This window comes from Gadus chalcogrammus, chromosome 15 (assembly GCF_026213295.1).
Source record: "Gadus chalcogrammus isolate NIFS_2021 chromosome 15, NIFS_Gcha_1.0, whole genome shotgun sequence".
In the NCBI taxonomy this organism is placed as follows: Eukaryota; Metazoa; Chordata; class Actinopteri; order Gadiformes; family Gadidae; genus Gadus; species Gadus chalcogrammus.
This window is the reverse complement of record NC_079426.1, coordinates 3,100,312-3,125,575: the sequence shown is the minus strand read 5'-3', so window position 1 is coordinate 3,125,575 and position 25,264 is coordinate 3,100,312. Positions and strand designations below refer to the sequence as shown.

General features: G+C 49.9%; 1 protein-coding gene across 1 annotated transcript in view; it reads right to left on the bottom strand.

Moving 5' to 3' along the window:
- Positions 1–249: 249 nt before the first annotated feature.
- adgrb3 (adhesion G protein-coupled receptor B3) overlaps positions 250–25,264 on the bottom strand; it is a 104,439-nt gene continuing 79,424 nt past the window's right edge. The window contains exons 16-30 of the mRNA XM_056609870.1: positions 22,959–23,085; positions 22,181–22,284; positions 21,646–21,748; positions 14,455–14,605; positions 12,307–12,376; positions 11,536–11,602; positions 10,540–10,625; positions 9,925–10,023; positions 8,056–8,227; positions 7,603–7,698; positions 6,768–6,807; positions 3,799–4,538; positions 3,145–3,180; positions 2,133–2,237; positions 250–441 (exon numbers count right to left, since the gene is read on the bottom strand). Coding sequence (XP_056465845.1) covers positions 250–441; positions 2,133–2,237; positions 3,145–3,180; positions 3,799–4,538; positions 6,768–6,807; positions 7,603–7,698; positions 8,056–8,227; positions 9,925–10,023; positions 10,540–10,625; positions 11,536–11,602; positions 12,307–12,376; positions 14,455–14,605; positions 21,646–21,748; positions 22,181–22,284; positions 22,959–23,085 — 2,188 coding nt within the window. The remainder of the gene's footprint in view (positions 442–2,132; positions 2,238–3,144; positions 3,181–3,798; positions 4,539–6,767; positions 6,808–7,602; positions 7,699–8,055; positions 8,228–9,924; positions 10,024–10,539; positions 10,626–11,535; positions 11,603–12,306; positions 12,377–14,454; positions 14,606–21,645; positions 21,749–22,180; positions 22,285–22,958; positions 23,086–25,264) is intronic.

Genomic DNA, 25,264 nt, shown 5'->3' with positions numbered 1-25,264 from the left:
TTCTTCGCTTCCTCGTCTCCTTCCTCCTCCTCCTCCTCTTCCTCTCCACCGGTATTGGCACATAATGTCCCCGCCGCGCTCCTTATAATCCAGATATGTACGCCAAGGCTGTTTTCAAAAAGTCAGTTGCTTTTTTTTCAGTGCAAAATACATCCTCTCCCTGCCACCCCTCCCCCCTCCCCCCTCTCTCTCCCTGCCCCCCCCCCCCCCTCTCCCTCTCCCCAGCGATCCCCCCCCCCCCCCCCTCCACTAGACCTCCGTCTGGAAGTCCCCCTCTTGGACCTCCAGGGGCAGGTTCACACACTTCTCCCACTCGGCCGCAGTCATCTCCAGGGAGGCCTTAGCGCCGGGCTCCAGGACACTCATGGTGGCGTAGTTCTGGTACTCGCAGGCCGGGTTGTAGCTCTCCCACGGGTTCTTGTTTGGCATTGTCTTGGTGTCCTGTAGACGAGATGGGGCGACGGGGACGGGGGACGGGGGACGGGGGGCGGGGGACGGGGGGACGGGGGGGGTTAAGGGGGAGGTTAGTTGCACTGCGTCTTGTGGAGCCTCCCTGGTGCCCAACATGAGTCCGGACATCGGCTACTATGTTAACATCCACGCCGGCGGCTGGGTGTGTGTGTGTGTGTGCGAATGTGTGCGTGGGGGGGAGGGATGTGTGTGTGTGTGTGCGTATGTGTCTACGTGTATGTGTGTGAGGGGGAGGGATGTGTGTGTGTGTGGGTGGGGGTGGAGGGATGTGTGTGTGTGTGTACTTCATGATGTGGGAAGCTTTCAGCACCATTTGCAAGAAAAGAGCTCATAGAAATGTATCGATGTGTTCTCTGTGAAAATGTACTTTACTGTATTGATTCTTATATACTATATGAGGCTCTTTTGCCAATAGTCACCACATTATATATATATATATATATATATATATATATATATACACTGTATGATAGATCAAATGATGTATGGATGCATGGCTCACATTAACCACAGTTGGCCCCGATCCCAGTCAAAGACACAGTGGGAAACAAAACAGATGATTGATACAGGAATCGAGAAACCCCGGGGGAAGGAATATAAAATAGTTACCATCGTCTGCAGTGGCCTCTGCAGTGGCGAACCGGTCGGGGGAAGAAAGGAAAACGGGTGAGTGAGGATCTAGCTTTTTCTAACCCTTTTTCTTTTTTTTTTGTGATAAAGAAAAAGAAAAAGTCCTGCCGGTGGTAACTAAGCAACAAGCAACAAATCACACTGTGCTGTGGGGGTGATTGAGATGTGAGCAAAGGCTTGGTGCGTTGTGTCAAAAGGGGTCGATGGGGGGTGGTGGTGGTGGTGGTGGTGGTGGTGTGCTGGTAATACTAGTATACTGGTCTCATACTGGTCCTGGAGGGCTTCGGCTCACAACGGGGGGGGTTACGCATCAAAACAGAGAGAAAACGCTTCTATCTATGACAGCCCCCCCCTAACGGGACAGCTGGTACAGCCCCCCCCCCCCCCCCAACGCTCTCGCTTGCCTACCGCAGATCAGTGAAACAGACCCAAAACCCCCCAAAAGAATAGAAGAACAAATGACATCAACATCCAACTTTCAACCTTTTTAGTCTCGTCCACTGAAGACCCCCCCCCCCCCCCCCCCCCCCCCCGGGCGTGTTTGTGCGGAGGTGGGTCGATTTGGAGAATCGTTTCGCCATGCATTCGTGGATTAATGACGGGGAAGCTGGGGGGGACGAGGGATAAGCATGGAAATAAAAGTGCATTCATGGCCTTGCGTTGAGGGGGGGGGGGGGGGGGGGGGGTTTGGGGGGGAATGGATGCACTGGCAAGTGGATGGCCGAGAGACAGCCGCAGCCTTCTCTCTCGCTCCCTGACACCGGCCCTTGTGGAGAGGGGGGCGGGCAGGTGGGGGTGGGGGTGGGGTTAGGCCTGTCCCCAAAGTCCCTCCTGCCAGCTGCTGGCAAGGCCGCTAGATATAGGAGTCTTCTCTTCCACATGAATACATTAGCCGACTAACTGCTCATTTGCACAATCACACACTTGTGTCCCTGCGCCCCGGATATATATATCTAAAAACAGGCTACTCGGTGATGCCGATCCGGGCTAATTGGCAGACAGCCGACCCGCCTTGGTTTCCTGTTACTCACCATGCTGCCCATATTTGGTATGTCTCGAAATCGGTCCAGGGTTTGAAATTTCTGATTCAGTTCCTGGAACAGCTCCATGTGTCTTTTCCTGGTGTGCATGACTTTCTGCAATAGCAGAAAGGGTGGGGGGTTTGTTTTGTATTGAAAGCCAATAATTTTTTACAAAACACAGTCACACACCAAACTCAATTTACTCGTGTGTTCAGTATGCTGGCGGGGGCCGGTGAAAACAAATAAATATGCGCTGGCCTCTGCATATCTATAATCAAGTGGCGGTGTAAAGGAAAGCCCTCGCGTGGCCCTGTGCAAATACTGTAGGACAGCCCGCACAAGCGCTCTATCTCTTAAGGACACTATCTTATGAAGCAGCCCATCACAGGGGCTTTTACCAGAGAGGAATAAAACGCTGACAGTGGGGGCCGGCGAGCTCTGAGGAGGAGCAGGAGGGATGCATTCTGCGCTGCCAAGGAGGCGGCGCAATCACCCTCTGTCTGTTCCCTTTGGATTGCAAGTGTGCACGTTATTCTATATGCGGGAGATGTTGATTGGGGGGGGTTTGCATCAGGAAGAAAACGCCGGAAACCTTCTCTCGGTTTTTGGTTCCCGTTTATTTTTTTTGTTTTTTTATAGCGTTGACTTGATGTTGCAAACCGTTACAATCGAGGAAGAAATCAGTGGTAAAAAAATTAGAAGTGAAAAGTGCAAATGAATTGTTAAGGCATTCATTTTTTTTTTTTTTCAAAATAAAAAGTCCAGCGAATGCATGTATCAGATGGGAGAAAGTGTGGATGAGGGCTGCAAGACCTTTTTGGTCACTTTACAGCGTTTGCCTTTCCTTTTGAACTACTCAGCACGTCGGTAAATCTGCCTGCGTCGGTGCAATGCGACTCTAATAAGCTTAAGTGCAACGAAAAAGTAATGGTAAATCAAACGGCAAACATAAAGGCAACACCAGGTCTCCCTACTGTGTGAACAGGGTGAACGCTTGGACACAAAGCCCTCGACCACCTACCTCAAAGTCCAGGTCCGAGTACCGAGACTTCCTTCTCTGTAAAGGAATAGGTACAGGAACATGATGCTAGTTGGATTCTGACTGGCTGATGCATACACCAACACTCACACTCAAACAAGGCACACTAAAGTGTGTATTGTAAATAACATGGTCCAAAAAGACAATATATCAACAATGAACCATCACACTTCTAAAAGTAGGCCTATAGACTAATTAAATAATTCATGCCCAACAATAGGACTATAGTCCTACATTAATTCATTCACGTCTATCATTAAGCTTATCGGCCTATATCCATTCATTCACATGCCTGTGTTATTGCATATCTTCCTATATTCAATCATTCAATAGCCGATGTAACAGAAAGCATATCGTACTAAGCATGTTGTGGTCAATTTTCGTCACAGTCAGCAAACAGTACTAACTCATTAGTCTAACACTGATCCTACTGTTCTAAATGCAGGCATTCAAACAGACTCAAACAGTCACCGTACACTGCTAAATCCACTCACTCACATCTGCAATCCCTCATCCCTGAATTCATCCACTCACAAACGTCAATCACCAGATCCCTTCGTCCACGTCCCAACCAACCGACCGTCCTACGTCCCGTCCCGTCCCCCCGTCCCCGCGTCCCCCCCGTCCCCCCCTCACCTCCAGGGAGCTCATGGAGATGGTGGAGCCCGTCTCGCTGCGCGACAGCCCGCCGCTCTCCTCCATCTCCGCCAGGAAGTTCTTGACGGCGGTGCGCGGCTCGAAGGGCAGGGTCTGCATGTGCTCCGGGGGCCCGGGGTACTGCTGCTGCTGCTGCTGCTGCTGCTGCTCCAGCCCGAGGCCCAGGTGCTCCATGGCCGCCGCGCTCATGCCGCCAAAGTCGGGGCTCATCTTGTAGTGCATGAGCCGGTCGTGGGACAGCGTCTCCATGCCCATGCCCATCTTACAGTCGTCCTTCAGCAGCGTGGGCACGTTGCCCACCGAGGCTCCGCCCCCGCCGCCGCCGCCGCCGCCGCCGCCCCCCGCCCGCGGCATCACGATATAGTCCGTCTCCATCATCTGGCCGTCCATGTCGCGGCCGCTCATGTCCTGCTCGCCGTGGCGCATGGCGTCGTCCGTGCACAGGTAGACGGCGCGGCGCATGTCTCCGCCGATGCCGCCGAGGCCGATGCCGCCGCCGTCGCCCAGCTCGCCGCCGGCCATGCCCACGCCCATGGGCATGTGCAGCGCCGAGGGCTGGATGATGACCTTGGACATGATGTTGCCCGGCAGCGTGGAGTAGTTGAGGCCCTCGGAGGCCTTCTGCTGCTGCTCCTCCTCCTCCTCGTCGTTCAGGGAGATGCGGGACAGCGTGCCCGTGATAGTGGCCGCGCGGCACGAGCCCATGTCTTTGTGGAGCGCTGTGAGGGGGGGTGGGGGGGAGGTTAGAGGGGCGTTCAGAGGGGCGTTCTTGTACCCACAGAGGGGGTGCCCTGGTCGGGTCGACGTGCGGGATCCGAACGGAGCCGGAATAGTTCCACGTTAAAACTTGGGTTTGACTTTGCGCTTGTTTTCCCGGGTTTCTGTCCGGTTTCTTTGGTATTTTGTTATATTTTTATGGATTTGACAGTATAAATTATAAATATGCCCGGTGTGTGACTTTCCATGCTGCCCGGAAGGGACTCATTCTTTGTGACTTAAAGTTGCCGGGAACTGACACAGGTCACTTTGGGTGAACACGCAATACATTTCCCTGGGCTCATTACATCACTCTCTCTGTCTCCCTCCCTCCCTCCCTCTCTCTCCCTCTCTCTCTCTCCCTCGCTCCCTCCCCCTCTGCCCAATAGTGACACCCTTATCTCGTAATGTGGTTATGGTCACCTTGCCACCGCCACCCAAAGAAAAATCCCATTAGAAAAAAAACCTTTTACCACAAGTAGGGACTGTACCCTACGTCTGTCCCTCTTAATGTCCACCTCCCGAGTTTGGAATGAAGGGTTCTATCTGCTGACAAAAAGGTCAGCGTGTAATTAGAAAAGCGCCCAAATGTAATGTAAAGATAGTTATATCCCTCTGCGTGGCCACAGCCTGGTACAGTTAGCACAGCCTGGTCAGCAGCAGCGGGAACCAGCTACCGGCTCCGTTCTCTCCTCCGTAGGACTGAACGATTTTGGGGAAATAATCCGATTGCGATTATTTCAACCAATATTGCCATTGCGATTTAGCACGCTATTATTTTTTACCTCATCGTTATCAATCATTCTGTAGTATAACCAACACAAGATTGGAAGCAGTCAACATATAAACGGCTCTTTCCTTTAGGCCAGGCCGATGTGTTGAGATGAATTGATGCATGAACTGATATTATAAATCTTTATTTAACTATTGATTTGTAAAAGGAAAATAGATGCAAATCTTACTGATCTCCAGTCAGTAACAGTAACAGTTAAAAAAAAGATATATATATATATATTTTTTAATTTATTTTAATCGCACCCTTTGCGATCTGCATAACGCGTTCTATCACATGGTGGTGGTGTCGGTTTGAATTCGGTGAATCGTCCAGCCCTACTCCTGTGTGTTCCCAGGCTGACGGGGCCTGTTGTTACACCCTCTGAAGAGGCTCCACAACACGCGCTCTCAAGTGTGTGACTGAGGACGCAAGCCTCTCTGAGCGGTGCAATCACATCACTGCAAAGTAAGTACTCCGTGATCACAGCCTCTTCCTATTAGGATGATTCCACCAAAACCATAACCGTCCGTCCGTCCGTCTGGCCGTCCTTTCGGTGGCCTCTCCATCTCCTTGCGCTGCAACTATCCTCACACACACACCCGGCTTCACGTCCACCAGGGGGGGGGGGGGGGGCTATACCTGCGGGCCCTGGGGCCTTACCCGGGCTGTGGTTCTCAGACCTGAGAGCGAGTAATGAACGAGCCTGTTCAGCTCCTCGCCGGCCCCTGGCTTAAATAGGCCCTCGCAGCCCCTCGCTGGGGCCCTTACTTAAAAAAATAAAAAAATAATCCTATAAACGTCTCCACATCCTTAGCGTTAATTAAAACATGCGCTCGTTAATAAGTAATTGATGTGGCCCGAAGGGATGGAAGCCTAGCCGTCGCGGGGACCACCCAACGAAATACCTTCCTGCCGCTGAATAATTGAAGGAATACCAGGGAAAAATAAAAGATTGCTTCAAGTATTCTGCCCGCTTGGGTCGCTCAGAAATGTATGTTTTAATAATAAAAAAAATAAAGAAGAAAAATCACGATTCAAAAAGCGTCGCTGTTATACGGTGTGTGAAAAAAGAGACAAGGAAGCTATTTCTATTCAGACGTCCTCTGCTCGGCGTCCACAGGGCAGGTGAACCCCAGGCCCCGGCAGTCAATTCAATTTGCTGTTTCCAATTCCGCCCGGGCGCCACAGTGCGCGAGTTAAGTGCACACGCTAGCGCTGCTAGTGTACCCCGGCTCGCTTTTTGGGAAAAACAAGAAAAAGTCTGTGGCTCTGACAACGGAGCAAAACCCAACGGTGGTTACGCAACGGCTCCCTGGTCTGACGGGCGGCCCGGGGGGTTGTCTGCTGCAGCAGCAGACAACCCCCCGGGCCGCCCGTCAGACCAGGGGGGGACCGACGGAGGGAGGGCAGTCCTTACCTGATCGGCAGGCGATGTCCACGTCCTTCTCAAAGTCCGTCTGTAGGGGGGACAACGCAGACCGGCCGTCAGCAGCCATTTAAATGACTAGACGTATAATCAAGTGCTAACTCCATTACATTGATATGAAACCATGAAATAAAGAGCGGGATTAAGGCCCGTGATTCGATTTTACATTCCGGCAAAGGACAATATTCATCTTCTGCTCAGTTATCAATATGCAAACTCAATCCATTTTCATGCAAAATAATTCAGGGGTTCGGTAGTGCTGACTGTCGACTGGCAGTATTTCTTTTGAAAAAAAACAAACCACCTGTAGGTGGATGCTGCTAATGGCTGTATTAAACCAGGCGACCCCGACACTATTATGCAACACTGAAAACCATTTGCAATATATTGCAAATGGAGGAGCATTACAAAATATTAAGGGCAGAGTAGCGTCGAAACGATGAGCCAGCGACATTGCGCTGGAGTTAGCAGGAGATCGTATTGCATTTTAAAGGTCAGGCCCAGCCCTGTTCTCCTATAAGGGCCGTAGTATACACGACAGGCACATGAAATCGGCACGACGCAGACACTAAACCCTAATGAATGTACTTGTTGAGTTTTGAGCCCTTGTTAAACAATGTTTAAGCTGCGACTGGCGTTTCAGTCGAACCGAATCATAGCAGCGAACGCTGAACCCAAATCAAATCCATACCATAAGGAAATGATACAACAAACAATAACAGAGCTGAAGCAGGTGTGGGCGTGTGTACATTAATCACGGTACATATTCATGGAGCATGCCCACGCCTGTTGCAATTAAAAGATAAGAAGGGATAGCTCCGCCCACCATAATCTGAGCGTGCCCGTTGGGGAAGGTTCCGGTGGCGTCGGCGTTCATCGGATCCTGGCAGTTTCGAAGACGACACCTGAACGCATCTTGTACCTAGCGGCGAGGGAACAACGGCTCTTTAGTGTCACACATGCACACATACACACACAGACACACACAAACACAGTCCCCTCATAACATATGCAATAGCGATTCACGTTTATGTAATCAAGGTCGATCTTAGTGCAGTGGGATGTGCAGGTTGTTTAATTCCCTGCAGTCTTCCCGTTGTGCCGAGCGCAGACATGCCTCGCAACTGTGCGCCGTGGCAGCGTTACGCAACTAAAACGTAACAAATAAACCAAACTTTGCAGGCCAGCGACTCGACGGACATGGCGGTTTATGGCGCGGCCGCGGACACATCCGTGACGCGCGGGCGCCTCGGGATACACGAACGCGGGGACGGGTCACCTCTCTGCGCAGGATGCAGTGGACCATGACGATGACCAGGCCCTGCAGAGAGTCGAACACGGCGAAGAGGATCTGGAACAGGATGGAGCGCTTGTCCGTCATGGCGAGCACCGCCGACATCCAGGTGAGCGCCAGCAGGGGCAGCACCACGCAGGAACTCCACAGAGACGCCCTGCCGAGGAGAGGACGCAGTCAGGGCGGAGGAGGAGGAGGAGGAGGAGGAGAGGGAGGAAGAGGAGGAGAGGACGCAGTCAGGGTGGAGGAGGAGGAGGAGGAGGAGGAGAGGGAGGAAGAGGAGAGGACGCAGTCAGGGTGGAGGAGGAGGAGGAGGAGGAGAGGGAGGAAGAGGAGGAGAGGACGCAGTCAGGGTGGAGGAGGAGGAGGAGGAGGAGGAGGAGGAGGAGGAGAGGACGCAGTCAGGGTGGAGGAGGAGGAGGAGGAGGAGGAGAGGGAGGAAGAGGAGGAGAGGACGCAGTCAGGGTGGAGGAGGAGGAGGAGGAGGAGGAGAGGGAGGAAGAGGAGGAGAGGACGCAGTCAGGGCGGAGGAGGAGGAGGAGGAGGAGGAGGAGAGGGAGGAAGAGGAGGAGAGGACGCAGTCAGGGTGGAGGAGGAGGAGGAGGAGGAGGAGAGGGAGGAAGAGGAGGAGAGGACGCAGTCAGGGTGGAGGAGGAGGAGGAGGAGGAGAGGGAGGAAGAGGAGGAGAGGACGCAGTCAGGGTGGAGGAGGAGGAGGAGGAGGAGGAGGAGGAGGAGGAGGAGAGGACGCAGTCAGGGTGGAGGAGGAGGAGGAGGAGGAGGAGAGGGAGGAAGAGGAGGAGAGGACGCAGTCAGGGTGGAGGAGGAGGAGGAGGAGGAGGAGAGGGAGGAAGAGGAGGAGAGGACGCAGTCAGGGTGGAGGAGGAGGAGGAGGAGAGGGAGGAAGAGGAGGAGAGGACGCAGTTAGGGTGGAGGAGGAGGAGGAGGAGGAGGAGATGGAGGAGGAGGAGGAGAGGGAGGAAGAGAGGACGCAGTCAGGGTGGAGGAGGAGGAGGAGGAGGAGAGGGAGGAAGAGGAGGAGAGGACGCAGTCAGGGTGGAGGAGGAGGAGGAGGAGGAGGAGGAGAGGGAGGAAGAGGAGGAGAGGACGCAGTCAGGGTGGAGGAGGAGGAGGAGGAGGAGAGGGAGGAAGAGGAGGAGAGGACGCAGTCAGGGAGGAGGAGGAGAGGGAGGAAGAGGAGGAGAGGACGCAGTCAGGGCGGAGGAGGAGGAGGAGGAGGAGAGGGAGGAGAGGACACAGCGTCAGGGCGGAGGAGGAGGAGGATGAGAGGGAGGGGAAAGAGGAGGAGGAGGAAGAGGAGGAAGAGGAGGAGGAGGAAGAGAGGGAGGGGAAAGAGGAGGAGGCAGAGGAGGAAGAGGAGGAGGAAGAGGAAGAGAGGGAGGGGAAAGAGGGAAGTAAGGTCGCTCAGCTGGAACGGAGGACTGCTCAGAGGAAGTGAAGGGAGGAGGAAAAGGTGTGAAATGTTGTTTTTGTTCACGCTTTAAAAAAAACGGCATCAACAAAAGTGTGGATTAGTGAGAGGTTCAGGTTCTCCACGTGGACACGTGAGCGAAACTCGAAAGGATATGTGCTTCGGAGCCAGAATCTTGGAAGGTTAGGGAAGGTTGCTATGGAGGGAGGGGGGAGGGGGGAGGGGGGGGGGGGGGGGGGATTCTCTGAGTCACCCTGACGCCGCCCGCACAAGCCCGGTGATGCATCGGACCACACCTCGCGGTGCGGTATCGATAGATGGCGCCCCCCCCTCCCCCTCCCCCCTCCCCCCCCCCTCCCCCCCCCCCCCCCCCCCCCCCTCCTCCGGGCTTATCCATCAACACCCATCCCCCCCCCCACTCACATGGCGTTGCTGGCGGTAGTGGCGGAGAGCGCCGTGGTCGACACCACGCCGCACTTGGCGCACTTCAGCGTGAGGCCCGTGTGCGGCTCGCTCATCTGTCTGCGGAGACACAAGGGAGAGACACGCGCTGGAACAGAGAGCACTGTAGGACGGCGTGAACACAGCCCCCCCCCCCACTCCCGTCCCCCCGCCCCCGACGACCATTGGCCCGCTACGGCTACGCCCCCACGAGCAGCGGCGGCATCACCCCAGCGGAGGGCGCGGGGCGAACGTGTAAGACGTGCTCCTCCTCTCCGTCGTCCTTCTCGTCCTCCGATTCATCTTGGACTGATTCTGCCAAGAGGGAACCCGAACGCCACGCAGCTCCCCGGGGGCCCGCCGTGACCCCTTTATGTTTATACTTCTAATTTCCTCGCGTGCAAAAGCGCGGGGGCCCGGAGAGGACGGGGATGTGGGCGGGGCCGGATTTCCATCCGTTAGAGGAAATCAAAGGATGTGTGTATTTTTACTCGTGGGGGTTAGACGTACAGAACATACATATGTATATATGTGTGAGACGGTGTGTGGGGAAGAAAAGGAAATAAAAGGAGTACTAACTGCAGGGTGCTGTCATACCCTGCCCGGTGCTTCAGTTTCTTGTCCAGGATGCCATCTCTGGACACCAGTTTATTAAACACCAGTATGCCGATCACCATGTTGACCTACAGGTAGGGGAGAGAGAGAGAGAGAGAGAGAGAGAGAGAGAGAGAGAGAGAGAGAGAGAGAGAGCGGAGAGAGAGAGAGAGAGAGAGAGAGAGAGAGAGAGAGAGAGAGAGAGAAGAGAGAGAGAGAGAGAGAGAGAGAGAGAGAGGGAGAGAGAGAGGAGAGAGAGAGAGAGAGAGAAGGAGAGAGAGAGAGAGAGAGAGAGAGAGAGAGAAGAGAGAGCGAGAGAGGAGAGAGAGAGAGAGAGAGAGAGGAGAGAAGAGAGAGAGAGAGAGAGAGAGAGAGAGAGAGAGAGAGAGAGAGAGAGAGAGAGAGAGAGAGAGAGAACGAACAGGGGATCATCAAAGCATTACCCTTTACAGTGTAATATTTCTGCAGAGAGAAGGTTCTAGAACATTGATTTTATTAGCTCGCAGTTATCCCTCTTTTTCTCGGGCGCTTTTCCGGGTTTTTAATCTTCATTGAGATTTATCTCCAGGTCTATGTTGCATCTCCCTTCTCGCCGTTGAGGTTTATGGAATAGATATTGCGAAGATCCTGACATCTTTCAATTGCGTCATGACAATTACACAGTGGAAGGGCCCCCGGGGGCCGTATGTGAAGATATTAACCACGTCCATAAAAGCTGATGGGGAGAATCAATCTGGGGGCTAAAAGGATTTCAGCAAAACAACGCAGGAATAGACAGAACGGAATATTCCGGATCGACTCGTCCTAATTGGAGCCGCGTCATCCGTTTGGCTTGGAAGGGTGTTTTCTTTTGTTTTTGTTTATTCCCCCGACAACAAACAAACACACGCATTCATTCATTTCGCGTCGTCTCTTGGTTTTGATAAAAAAAATAAAATAAAAAAAAAAAGATAAAAAAGGGGCATTTCACAATGAAGGTAAATACACGGCTATAATTACCAGAACCACGGCGGCCGCGGGCCCCACGAAGGCGTACAAGAGACCCCCTTCCAGAGACAGCCAGCAGCTGCAGAGCGGCACACAGGAACAGCAGAAAACAGTAGAAATCAGCATTTCCGTCCAGCGCGCAGGACTGGGCGGTGCGCGCCTACAGCTGCATTCTGTCCCCCGGTACCAGGGGAGTGCTAGCATATGCTGGGGTTTAATTTCAACAAAGTTTCAACAAAATGAATGTTTTGCTACAGCAAAAAAAAAAAAATACATTCAAAAAAGGTAGCACTAAAGAGAGTTTTAAAGCATTGTTCACTCGTTTACCGTCCAGCTGTGATGCTCTTCGAAATAGAGGATTGGGAGCCACCTCTCGGAGGCTGAATTTTAATTCGATGAGGCCTGTGTTGATTTTTGAGGCCATTTTAAACGAGGTAGTCGTTTGCTAAAAAAAAAGGAGCTGATAAAGGCCCAATCCCATTCCTAACCCTTACCCCTTCCCCTTCCCCCTCCCCCTTGTTTTAAAGGGGTAAGGGGAAGGCGTGAGGGGTAGGAATGGGATTGGGCCTAAGCATTCCTTGCGTCCCATCGCTTCTCCTTTATCTTGGGCTCCTTATTCCTGACACGGTTCAGGGTTAGCCCCAAACACACTGGAGATACTTAAGCTGTCCCAGCCTGGGTTCATGAAATAAAAGAGAGTGCTGGCATCCAGGGGGAGGGAAGAGACGGAACAGAACGACTCACTATTTGGGGAAGGAAAAGAGACGGAACAGACAGACTCACTATTGGGGGGTCCCATAGCCCTTCGCTTTAGTGAATCCCATCGAGACTGCGACAACCAAGGCCGGTAATCCTTTAAAAAAGAGAAAAAAGCAAACAAAGACAGACAAATAAATCAGCATTACCGCATTAGCCTTTCAAGATGCTTGCAAAATGGCGGATCTTCCTAAAAAGCTTAACTCGACGCAGAGTCAATACCCCTGCGTGCGATTTCGGGGGAGATTGCCCGAGCGGGAGCGCGCCCAGAGCCCCACAAAACCACGGCGCTAACAACGGTACACTACGACGTACCCACGCATTTCCATAACACCGCCGTCCCCGTGTTCCATCGCACAAGACGGCATTAAGGGACACTTCGCCGGAGAACGGCGACGCGATAACAAAAACAGAGAAAAAGCATAAATGCATTCGCAAAGAATACCAATAAGGGACCCCACTTTCCCGCACTCCTACTCCCTCAGCCTTATCTATAAGACAGGGGGGGGGGGGGGGGTTCCACTCTTTGCCCCCTCGATATGGATTTGTGCAATGGATTGTTGCGTTTCCATCCCGGCTGCCCGTGTGCCCGGAATATTAACACGTCCTCGGCCCGCTGGGGCAGTTGTCGCAGATGCAATCAGTTCCTGGAGACTCATGGCAAGGGGCCCCCCTTTGGTCATTCAGGGCCTGTCAGCTGTGTGTGTGTGTGTGTGTGGGGGGGGGGGGGTGGGGGGGGGGGCAGCTAAAGAGAGCCTAGTGTACCCACGCAGCTCATAAATCACCATGCGGTAAACAGCCAAGGTTAACCCACTGCATCGCAGCGAGACGCGATTAAGAACACACGTGTGTTCGGAAAAGGCGACGCGCCACTCTGAATGTCGGAGGCTAGCAGAAAAAGACTGCATGTTCCGACGTTAACAGCAAACACGCTCGCTAAATGCTCTGCCTCATCGTCATCCGACCGAAAAAAACGGTTAACTCTTGATGTTCGACAGATACAGATTAGATTCTTGATCTTCCAATGATGGTTTTAATGATATTTTATCAAACGGCCTCGCCATCTGAAATTCAGGCTTTGTCTTTTTTTTCTGTTCCTTCCTCTCCAGCAAGCAGTGGCACTGCAATGAAGTGGGGAGCCTTGTTTGTTGCTAGGTAACAAGAAGAATGAGTGTGGGCTCCCTCCTAATCAAATAGATTATTTTCTATTTATTTTCTCACATAGTTCTAAAATCTATAAGTAAGCCCTGTGGATAGGGCTCTCAGAGTGCATTTGAGCCACCCATTATAGGCAACTATAGAAGTTATTCGAAAGACGGTATGTTCTCCCCTGATGTGTTCCTTCCACAGATAGGAGGAGGGCGAGGAGAGAGACAGCAGGCTGGCTTCTCATTATTCTCTGTGCGAATGCTTGCTTACAGGAACATGGGATATTCATAACCCAAGGACGCTCAGACGTGTTGCACACAGAAGGAAGGTGACTCTGTGAGGTTGGTGCAGAAGGAGATAATATTGAATAAGAAGAGTAAACTAAATATGAAGCAACACTATTTACACCCCAGGTCATTGCCAACTATAAATTATGCAAGTTGTGAAAGGCTAAGAGGCAATGAGAGGGCTCGAGGCTATGAAATGGGTAAGAGGCATTTTTACGTTAATCAGGATAAGTACTAACAAATAAACAATTACGTGTGTGCGTTCGTATACACGCTTTCGTGACGTGGCCGTGTACCAGATTATATTATGTTCTAACGGTGAGCTAAGAATCTGCTCTCCCTCTCTCTTTACTAGGACACACTGTGTGGTGGATCTACGACTCCCAGGCGTTTCACACCATGCTTGTACATCCCACAGTTACACCCCACACTACAGATCCGAGCCGTGTCCCGCCTTGCACGGGTTTCTCACCAACACGAGTGCAGCCTCCCACCATTTTAGAGCCGGCGGCCCAGACGGTTTCTCCACCTCACCCAATCGGACATCGAGTGTGGATCGCCCTGGCCTTCACCACCGACCCAAACAAGCCATCGTCACGCCACAACTTTTCAACAACCCCAATAATGAGTTTCAGACAAAGACAACAACCGGGGGTTGAAGGACGTCTTTCGCCAACGGAACAAACTCACACCGCATAGAAAAACATAGAGAACCGGGCGCCACTGAGTCACCACTTACCCCAGCCCAGGCAGAGGAAGCGCTTGCGTATGAGCCGGGTCCGGACCTTGCCCGTCACGGCCATGTAGGACTGCCACGCCTCAGTCAGCACCCAGCAGAACGACGCCAGGAAGAAGAAGTGCAGGAAGGCCGTGGTCATCGTGCACACGCCCTGGTGGTGTCAAAAGTAACCAACACACACACACACACACACACACACACACACACACACACACACACACACACACACACACACACACACACACACACACACACACACACACACACACACACACACACGCACACACAGGGCAGAACAGATGAGCATCAGGGTTGGGTGTGAGTTTTCAATCAAACCTCATCCCAGTGAAGCACGGCCCTTCCCTGCATCCGCCTGGTGGACAAACATCGGGAGGGCGAGAGCGTGTAATCGATACACGAGGATATTATGGCAGGCCGGTAACTATTGTAACGGGCCCGTCTAATAGCGGCCTGCGCTGTGATTCACAGATGGAGACGATAAGGTCCGTCATTAGAGACTCCCGAGGCGGAAGCGCCCCTGCTGTCATGAGTCAATCCCACCACCACAACAACAACAACAACAACAACAAATCGATGAGTCCTATCAATAGACCCCGTTAACATACTATGATTCTGCGAATAGCACGAGATTACGAATCAAACCGCAGAACGAACGCACCGCCGAGCGAAAGTAATGCGACCCAAAAGACGGCGCCGGTGGCAGAGATCTGCGCCAGCTCAGGCCGGCCCACACACACACACACACACACACACACACAACACCACACAGTAGACACACGCGCCGCACGCGCGCACATACGAGACGTGGCAGTGGCGTGGCGCCCCCCCCCCCCCCCCCCCCCTCCCCCCCCCCCTTCTACGGCCCTCTCTCCTTAGTATGCTAGAGCGCGCACCTGGAGGCATGTGAGCCAAGGTCAATCTCTTTGCACCGGGAGGAGGCTGGCTAACCACTAGCGCCGCGCCGCTGAATCACACCACCGGGAAGCGGCAGTAGAGGTGTTTAGCCCTCCACAGCGGGGCGGGGATCTTCTTGCTTCATTAGCCGGGGTACATCACTGTTGTCCCTTCCCCGCCGCCCCCCCCCTGCCACCACCACCATTACCCCCCTCCCCTGGATAAGCGATGAGCGCCTCCCTCGAAATGGTGAACACAATTAAATAACAAAGAAGAAGACTTTTGTGAACGCGCTCCTGACATTTGCCGTGGTTGAGAGATTGACCATTCTACTGCTGCTTCTCCTTCGTCTCATTCTCACTCTTCTTCTCATTCTCATTCTTCTTCTTCTTCTTCTTCTTCTTCTTCTTCTTCTTCTTCTTCTTCTTCTTCTTCTTCTTCTCTTTCTCCTTCTTTTTCTCCTTCTCCCTCTCCTCCTCCATCTCCTTCTCATTTTCCTTCTCCTTCTCCTTCTCCTTCTTCTAATTTTCCTTCTCCTTCTCCTTCTTCTCCTTCTCATTTGGTTAGACTCCGAGCCTGGGTTTACAGTATGTGCAGTGTGTGTGTGAGTGGGGGCCCCGGTGGTAATCTGAAGCGAGACTTCACACCAGAAGAGCCGGCCATGGACCACGGAGAGTCTCTGGGCTGATCCCGGGGCCTGTGAAGCGTGAGGCTCCTCTGTAGTACAAGCTGTGGCCCCCCGCTGGGAGACACAGCGTAAACCCTCCCCTCCCCATGCGCCCCTCACTGGGGCTGCACGTGGTCCGGTAATCCCACCCACCCGTGTCGGCTTCAGGAGGCATATCAAACGCCGCCGATGCCTAAAGCGCAGAAACTTCATCGTGGCGACGTGTGGGGTTCGACGGGAGGGGGGCATAAATATATGTATTTGGATGCAGTGAAGTTTGTGTGCTTTTTCAGGTCGACTCATAATACTATGCGACCGACTTTGGGGGCAGTAGAATCGTGGTCAGGCATGAGAAGCAGTCCCCACTGCGTGGTATCACTGCAGCATGTGCATTAGTAAAATCGATGTAGAAATTATGATCTATCTGGTTGTTATAGAATGTGCTTCATGAATATTGATAACAACTCTGCTCACTTGTAATTACAATGTGTTCCCATCGTTCGGGAACAGTTCCTATATGCTCCTCCATGCCTTCAGAGACAGCTCTGTTATGTATGGCTACGGTGTGATAGGAAAACCATTCGGTCACGATTCCAGCGCACTGCTTCTTTTATTCATGCCAGATGCATACCACAACTTCAAATAAGTTAGCGTCGCAAAATTGAATCAAGGGCTGCGAGAAAAAATATCCTCGAACGAAGGCCTGACAATCCAAACAACTTCAAAAGACTTGTCTAATGAATCGTTTGCTCAAACACGGGTGAACGGAACCTCGACAAACCATCCTTTGCTATAAAGATCTCTGTTGTGAGGTCGAAGCTGCAGGTCCGATCTTATTACCCTGTTGCCACGACGCCGGGTGTCACTTTGGACCACCGCCGCCCGCGGCTAGCAGCCCCGAGCAACCGACAAACGCACACGGCGGCTAGGAGGTAAGCGTGGGGCGCGGACGCCGCAACACGGCGCTGATGTTCAGGGGGGCCGGCGTCCACCGAGGCCCGTTTGAAGCCCACCGTGCACATTGCCCTTTTAGAATCGCAAACGCCGTAGAGATGTTAAGCTCACTGTGTCCGTATCCATGGAAACAGAGGAGCCGTGGAAAAGAGGGCCCCTTTAAGGCGTAGCGAGGTTGACACAGATAGATGCGAAAGGTAGGTTAGGTGGTTGGTTGGCACGGAAAAAAAAAACATTTGTAATGTGTGCTAGCCTAATAAGGGGACTACGGCATCACATTAGGGCCATCAATTTTTTTTTTATCATCCGTGGTCGTGACCCAGGAGTAGACATCTTAAATCAGATTTGGTTTTTGTTACCCCGCTGGTATAAGCTCTGCCTGCAGGGAGCTCAAACTGTGACATTGTCTAGAATATTCTCAAAGGCTTCCTTCACTTTCTTTTCCTAAATGACTGTTTAAGATGTAAAATGATGTACAAAGCAGCAGCAGCGAGCGACAGAGAGAGAGCTCAGGGGGGAGTCAAGAGAGAGAAAGTGGGTGATTTCCTGACGGTGTTATTCTAATGGTAATTTAATCAGTTAACTTTTTCATGAGGCTGATAATCACACAACTACACCATCTGTATTTTCAGAAAAAAAACATCCAGTCATAGAAATAGGGTGCATGGGGAAACAAATGTGTGAATCAAACTCCCGTTGAATAAAGATTAGACTTTGCTGTTTCGGAGCTAACATTAGTCGTGCATGGAAGATGCCATCTCATCTCATCAGAGAGGCTAGTTCTTTTTGTACGCGACAAGGTTGAGTTGTCCTTGTTGCATAAACCTCCCCGGCAGATTCATCTCATTTTTTTGCATTTATTCTCGTATGCTGTGAAGTTTCCGAGATGTGGTGTGAAAACTACTTCTATCTTCTCATTACTTCTCAAGGAGGCTTGTTAGAGCCCGGGCTTCTTCACATGAATAACTAACAAACGCTCCAGCCAAGAAGGCGGTGGTCATCACAACCCCCCCAGAGACAGAGGGGGAGAGAGCGAGAGAGAGAGGAAGAGGGTAAAGCACTCTGTGAAGTGTCTATCCTCTGCACAAATTGATTTCCCTGCTACAGTTTCAACGATGGTCTCTGCTGCATTGTGTGCAACAGGTTCTTACTGTACTTTAAAGCATTGATTCTTTTTTTGGAACATAAAACACTTTTTCGTAATGGCAAACGGTTTATTTTCTTTGATTTATTATAATAGTTACCTATTATATTCATGTGTATTGCACTTTGACTATAACAACGTCATATTATATTAATGGAGGGGTATCACTAAAGGTATTATAGGATATATTCAATGCAGCAATGGGGACTTGAACTCAAGAGATGTAAGCATCTATTTTCAGGTCCATTCTTGTTGACAGTTAACTGTGGTTCTGCCAACACATCTAAGCGCACAAATATCCCACAGTGGCTTAATCAAGCGTTTCCTTTCTTACCTCCCAAAGGGAATTATATTAGGGTTCCTACCATGTACCACATTATTCCTGTCGTTAGGCGCCTAAACATCAAACTGTTAATTTGAAGAAGCCTTCTGAACGGCCGTCTCTGGGAGTTAGCGTCACTGTCAGCAAACGTCCTTGGCAACACAACAAAATATTGTACTTTGGGGCATGTGTAGAGCTAGCACTTAGCATTTCATACAAAAACGAATTGAACAATAGGCAATAGGGTTCAAGCCATTATCTCTGGAAGAAGGAATTCAGTGAGAGTTATTATTTATAATAATCGTTCATTGTCTGTCTTTCCAGTTTGGCTGTACTTCTTCATGTTGCCGGTCATAAACATTAACCCCGCGAGCATCTCTTTAGGTAAGATAATGGCTTTTCTCTCCCCTACTAACAAGCCAAACCTCTGCCTCCCTTCCCATCTGTCTTGTTTTTCCGTTCCCTTTAAACCAGGGTGACAGAGGACGAAGCATAACCGACGACGTGGCCCGGCAGAGGTGACTCACTGCTTCACTTCCTGCTCGTAAAACGGCCTCTGCTGTCCTCGCGAGACAACGGTGCAACAACACGACGCACCAGTCAACCGTTTGCATCCGCCACGGAGCCCGACGCAAGGATAAAGAACGGAGCCAATTATATAGCGCTTGTGTCAGGGAGGAAACATATGGGAACAGCGTGAAGCGCCATAGCAATTAAGCCCTGGCGGGCTGGTGGATGTAGGGGACAGTACCCGTGTGCTTCACCCCCCCCCCCCACGGTGACTTATACGTCACGCTATACCATCAAACGGGAATAGCACAGCATCATTGGCATGTCAGACATGGCTGGAGCGCAGGAACACAGGTAACTCATGTGTTGTGCGGTGACTAATGCGCTACTCCTACGACAGACGAGTGCCGTTTAGTAGGGAACTAGTGGACGGGGGGGGGGGGGGGGGGGGTGGTGTTTGGGCGCTGATGGACCTAGCCGAGGCTAGCTTGTTTCTCACCAATCAGGGCATGCTTAAGTGCATGCAGTTTAAAAGAGGAGAGGGGAGGAAAACAATGTGTCACAGTGATATACTACAAGCACAATTCATTATTCCTTTTTTTTTTTTACCAAGTGATGAATTGCATGGTCCCATGAATCTCATTTGAACGAATCTTGGCCACTCTTAAAAATAGCATCTCTCCTCTTCTTTTTCGCCGGCTTGTGGAACATTTTGGAAATGTTTGCCGAAAGCTTCTAGTTCTTCCTCCACATGTCCAGGGACACATATTGTGTTGGGGAGTGTTGACAAATGTCTGGTCCATGTACAGAAGGGGTCCTTATAATGAATAGAGACGATGTCAAGGGCCCCATCGAAACCTGACAAGCCTCAGCACAAGTGCTGGCCCCCAGTCTTGTTTCAGCTATGTTTCAGATACTGTGTCAGATCCCTGGTGCTACCAACAAAACACAGATCCCAGAGTGCAGGTTTCCTTGCGATAGACCGTGGATGCTTCAGTCCCTATGTGCCCTAGCAAGAAGAACGCAGATAAGACCTAAACAACTGATAGTTTAACGCTGCCTCGCCGCGGAATTCCTTACTACCTTTTAGAAGCAATGATTTTAAGTTTGGATCACACAGAGGTTTTGTTTTATGTTATCGCAAAAATGGCATAAGGACATTTAACAAAGGTTTGCTAATGTATTTCTGACAAACATGCAGGTAGAGGTAAATTCAAAGTCAATATTTAGAGACTTACTTCAGGAGAGTAAAGTCAGATCAAACTGTACAATTACAAGACAAAAAAAACAAAGAAAGCATAACGATTTGAGATAAGCCACAATAGCCAATAGCCACACATGACCAGTGTAAAAAACCAACAAAAACATCCAGAAAGCTTCCCATGACCACACTAAAACCCACAAAGGAGTGAAAGGGAAAAAGGTTAAAACCTGTGAGAGATGTCAATGAAACCGCCAAAACAGACAATTTAGTTCAAAGCCCTCTCTCCCAGTAAAGGTGAAGGTATGTTGGGAATATGGCGGTTAAATGAAATGTCTGTGTAATAGGCCGATGTGTCATCCCATAATACTGCCAGCCCACCGAGATGGGATTCTGTGTGGGCAGCTTGTAAATCCCCAGCACTGTTTGCCAAACAATCTCTTACATGAGCCTCTTGTTTATTGGCCAGTTAAAAAAAGCAAAAAGCAAAAAAAAAGGAAAAAGCTTGATACATATTTCCTGGAAGAGTTTGCTGGAGAAATGTGGTAACACATTTTGGCTTTCAGCGCACACAATGTGGATAGTCTGGACGAGATTGTATTTAAGCTTAATTTGTTTTATGGGCATCACAGATATAGTCATCATATGCTTCGGTGATTCTTAAGATTTCAAAGATATATCGGCTAAGCATGGCGAGACAAAGTAAGCTAGTGTGGTCTGTCTGTTAGGCGGGACACATTATTTTTTACATCGGGGCTCATCATCACCATTAGCAGAAATTTAGAGACGGCTCCACGATGGCTACATTGGGTTTAAGTTCATCTTTGCATCATGACCCTCGATTGAGATTCGACTCTGTATTCACGCCCATACCAGAAGTTATTCAGACCCGATGCAGAGTCACGCAACAGGCTAGCGGAGGATGATATGCTAACTGGTGCCCCTGCCATTCATTTCATGAATTGCAATAAAACATGCATCAGTATTTCCCTTCAAAGGGATCTGCCCTTTCCTTTTTTCTCTCTTCTAGCCCATTTGTAGTCTTCTACTGTGGCCTCTCATATCTAATTGCCATTCAAGATCACCGCTGTCTCAATGCCAACACCTTGGGGTGGTTTTCACGTTCAGAGGACAATGACGCATGTTACCGGGGTCTTATGGTTCCCAGCTAAAATAAAGTCCAGCCACATCTTATAAAGGCATTACAAACTCTTGATATCTCATTTAGATTCATTGTGTAGATTTGTAGATTTGAATTGTGTATCAGTGCAAGATTAGCACTGGGCTTGAAAATAGGTTCTAACGACACAAGGCTCTAATCGCTACCCCATGGAGTTTCAACTAAGAGCCCCGTTTTGGGGAAAAGTAACAATTGTGTTTGTTGTTTTTCCACCAAGCTTCTCGCAGCCAGTAGCCATCTTGGTTTCATTTCCTCAGCACACGTCTCCCAGTGAAGTAGGATGAATAGACACACTTACCGCATTGTGAGTCTGTGTTTGTCCGACGAGGATCAATATGTTTGAGCAGATTATGGACAGGCAGAAGTTGATAAGGATGATAGATCGTTCAGAACGAATATATCTGAGGAGAGGAGGAGGAGGAGGAGGAAAACATACAAGATAAATGTATTTCATACATTGCATTGCTCTTTTATTTACCCTAAACCATCATCGTATTGGATTCAGGTTTCAGGCTGATTTCCCATACGCACATTAAGGACCAACAAGTAGAAGTCATGAGTGGACTTGTCGATCGAGATGTTTGAATCTATCTCACAACAAATACATCTCACATTATGGTGTCACGGTTTCTCTTCTATTGGCTTCAGTTTCGTTTCTCATTGAAAAGGTGTTGTTAAGTCTGGCGGATTTTCTTTGTCGGTCACGACATATGAATTCTTAATCCATCTCACAACGAAATACATCTTTCTTTCAGGAATAATATAATAACCGTAACCATGCTTCACTAAATAAAACAACCTATCGGCGGTGGTCAAACGGGTTGTGGAATTACCTCCAAAGGACGGCATAGATCACTGCCAGTGTGATCAAGGCAAGGCAGGACAGACCGCAGCCAACTATCAGTGTTACAGATGGGACCCCCGAGTACTCCATGGCCTGTGGGGAAGACCGACAGACAGACAGACAGACAGACAGACAGACGGACGGAGTGAGACATGGCAGTCAGCAGGAGTTGGTCGCAGAGCAACACATAAGTCTCACACAGCACAGCACAGCACTCCAATCAAAAAACAGCCCCAGACATTTCAAATGGACCTAAAGTGGATTGCCTGTTATGTTGCAGGGGCTTTAGTCAATATATCGGCTCATCAGTATGCAAGCGAGTCTAGGTACGGCCGCCCAGACCACCTCCACTGAGCTCTGGTTTATTGTATGTTGCTGATACTGTAGGCTACTCGTGCGTTTCTTTAAATCACTATTTGTCCAGAACAGGTTATAATCCATTATTGTTGACGAGAAAAAAATTGGTCCGACTCACACCGACAGGCAGCAGGCCTGTGCACACACCCACGCGTGGAAACGTGCACTCAAAAGAACCAGCGCGAGGGAACATCTGTGCGCACGCGCTCACGCACACCACAGAGTTACCTCAGTCTCTGTGCAAACTAGTTATGAAACGTCCCCTTTATTAATGACAATAACAACGCATTTAACTTGATTATTTATTAAATAACACATCCAATATCCATCTCTGAGCTGAAGGTAAGCTCCAGTGCTGCTTTACGATCATCAGCAAGTTGCTATACATAACAAATCGATAGCCGACTTACTATTTCTCTTGGTTGCTGAGCCAAAATGGCGAAGGTAGATACACGATCACATAAGCATTTCGTATGGGATGCATCTGTGAGCACCGTTTTACATCCTTTTGAGGACCAGGTTCCCCAAGAGTCGTTCCTGCGGGAAGAAAGCAAAGGTAATTAGGCTAATTCCAGGTGTAGCACGACTTCAACGCGTGTTTTCGACATCGGCTCTCTCGCTTTAATCAACAACTCGACCGCCCTAATAAACTCGGCACCGCAGAAAAGGCGAATAAAGATATCGACGCGGCTTTTTAGTGGGCAACAACCAGCGTTTAGCTCCGGCAGGGAATAGAGAAGGCACGGACGGCGAGGAGGAGGAGGACAGCAGCTCGGAGCTGTCCGATGACGACTGGTGCTGATTGATTATGGGAAACACAGCTAAAGAAGCAACACTCTGCCATCAAACGCAACACTTTCATGCCTTATATCGCAGGGTATGAGTGATAATGTCATATTTACCCGGTGTCGATTGCGTGAAAATATTTCCAATCGAGCGGTGTTTTTCCTATGCTTTTTTTTTTTTTATCCACGCACTCTCGTTTACCCGCTTTTGATTTTCTTATTTTAATAATCCTTTCATTGAATGGTTTTAATTAGCGGCGTTTGAAAGCTTCCTAAGGGGAATTTTCACCCTGGAAACGGCGGACAGCATCAGATTGATACTCTGTTCCCCTCGCCCGGTGTTCGAGGGGGAGGCTGATGCGATACAGAAAACAAGCGGTGCTTTGACAAAGACTGTATGTTTATTTAAAGGTGGTAATATATTTCAAGAGTTAAATCCTTTGCTTAATCGAAACATTGAAACTGAAAAGCAGCCGCAATGCCTCCGGAAAACTATTAGCAAAAGATTGTGGCAGGAACTACAAAATCCAACACCCCTCAGAGGCAGCGCGAATGGTTTCAACCGGTCCCCGCTTCTCACTAATTAGTGAAATGAAATGAAAGGAGCGTGTATCTTCCATGTATCATCCGTTCCAACAAATGTGTGGCGTTCCTTATAAATAATATCTCCTAAACATAATTACAAATTGACCCTTTTAGCTCAATTAGAGACGTGCACACAAACACACACACACACACACACACACACACACACACACACACACACACACACACACACACACACACACACACACACACACACACACACACACACTGTTAAATGTTTTGCAGTTATGACTGCAAAAGATGACATGACAAAGGTTGCGTCCATCCATCCAATAGCCGCCACCCATGGCTACACAGACAGATACACCACATCTTGTGACTGATACTTCGTACCTGGAGTGGCATCATATCAAAACAACACAGTAAGGAAGCACCCTCCTCAAACAAGTATCCAACAACATGAAACAACCATATGAAACAAGTGTTGTTTTCCTTTGTCTCTCCACACCTTGTAATTTAGTATCTTGGTTATTTGTTCAACAATAGATGCTTATAAGTAGGTACTGCACGAATCTGAGCAAAATAGGACAGCTTAAACCTACTTGGTTTGTCACCCCACTTATCATTTCAGCCGCATCCAAAAATAAACACAAATAAACGTGAAGCCTACAGTCCACAGAACCATTAGGTTTTATCAGAACCTTTTTACAATATGCATCTGATTAGATGAATCACAGATTAAGTTGAGCCGAGATAGAATTTCAAAGTTTAGCCTGTCATGCTAATAGAAAAATGCCCAGGCTGCTCCTCACATGTGATCTATATAAAGGAGACAGCTCCTATAGCCTATATAGCGGGTTATCCTCTGAAGGCTTGCCTACCGCAGCCCTGAATCACGCTCCACAGCCAGTGCTCATTAAGTGCTTGAGTCTGCTGTTTAATTTGAGTGATTACATTGATAATTAATTCTTCAATGGTTAATAAATGAAGGCTGAGGAACTCCTGGCTAAACGATTTTTGAGGGGATGAAAGAATGTCTGTTCGGTATTGATTGTTCGGGGCTTATGAAGGTTTTGGAGGTGGCCGAATGGTGAAGGCAGAAGGTTTGAAAACAGAGTAGACCTCTGTTAAGCCTCGAGCCAACAGGTAAGGGACTGAGCAACTGACAAAGACCCGATGGGAACGAAGGATGGGAACATACAAAGGAACACGCACGAAAATTCAAAGAAACATCACGCATACAACTTCAACTGCACACAACCCCAATCACATACACTCAAACGAAACTAAAGCGCTGTGAATGGGCCTTCGAAGAGAGAAAAGGGGCCATTCCAGGAATATGGGGCCGTGTGAGGGGAAACATAATACACTGTTTGTGTGTCACC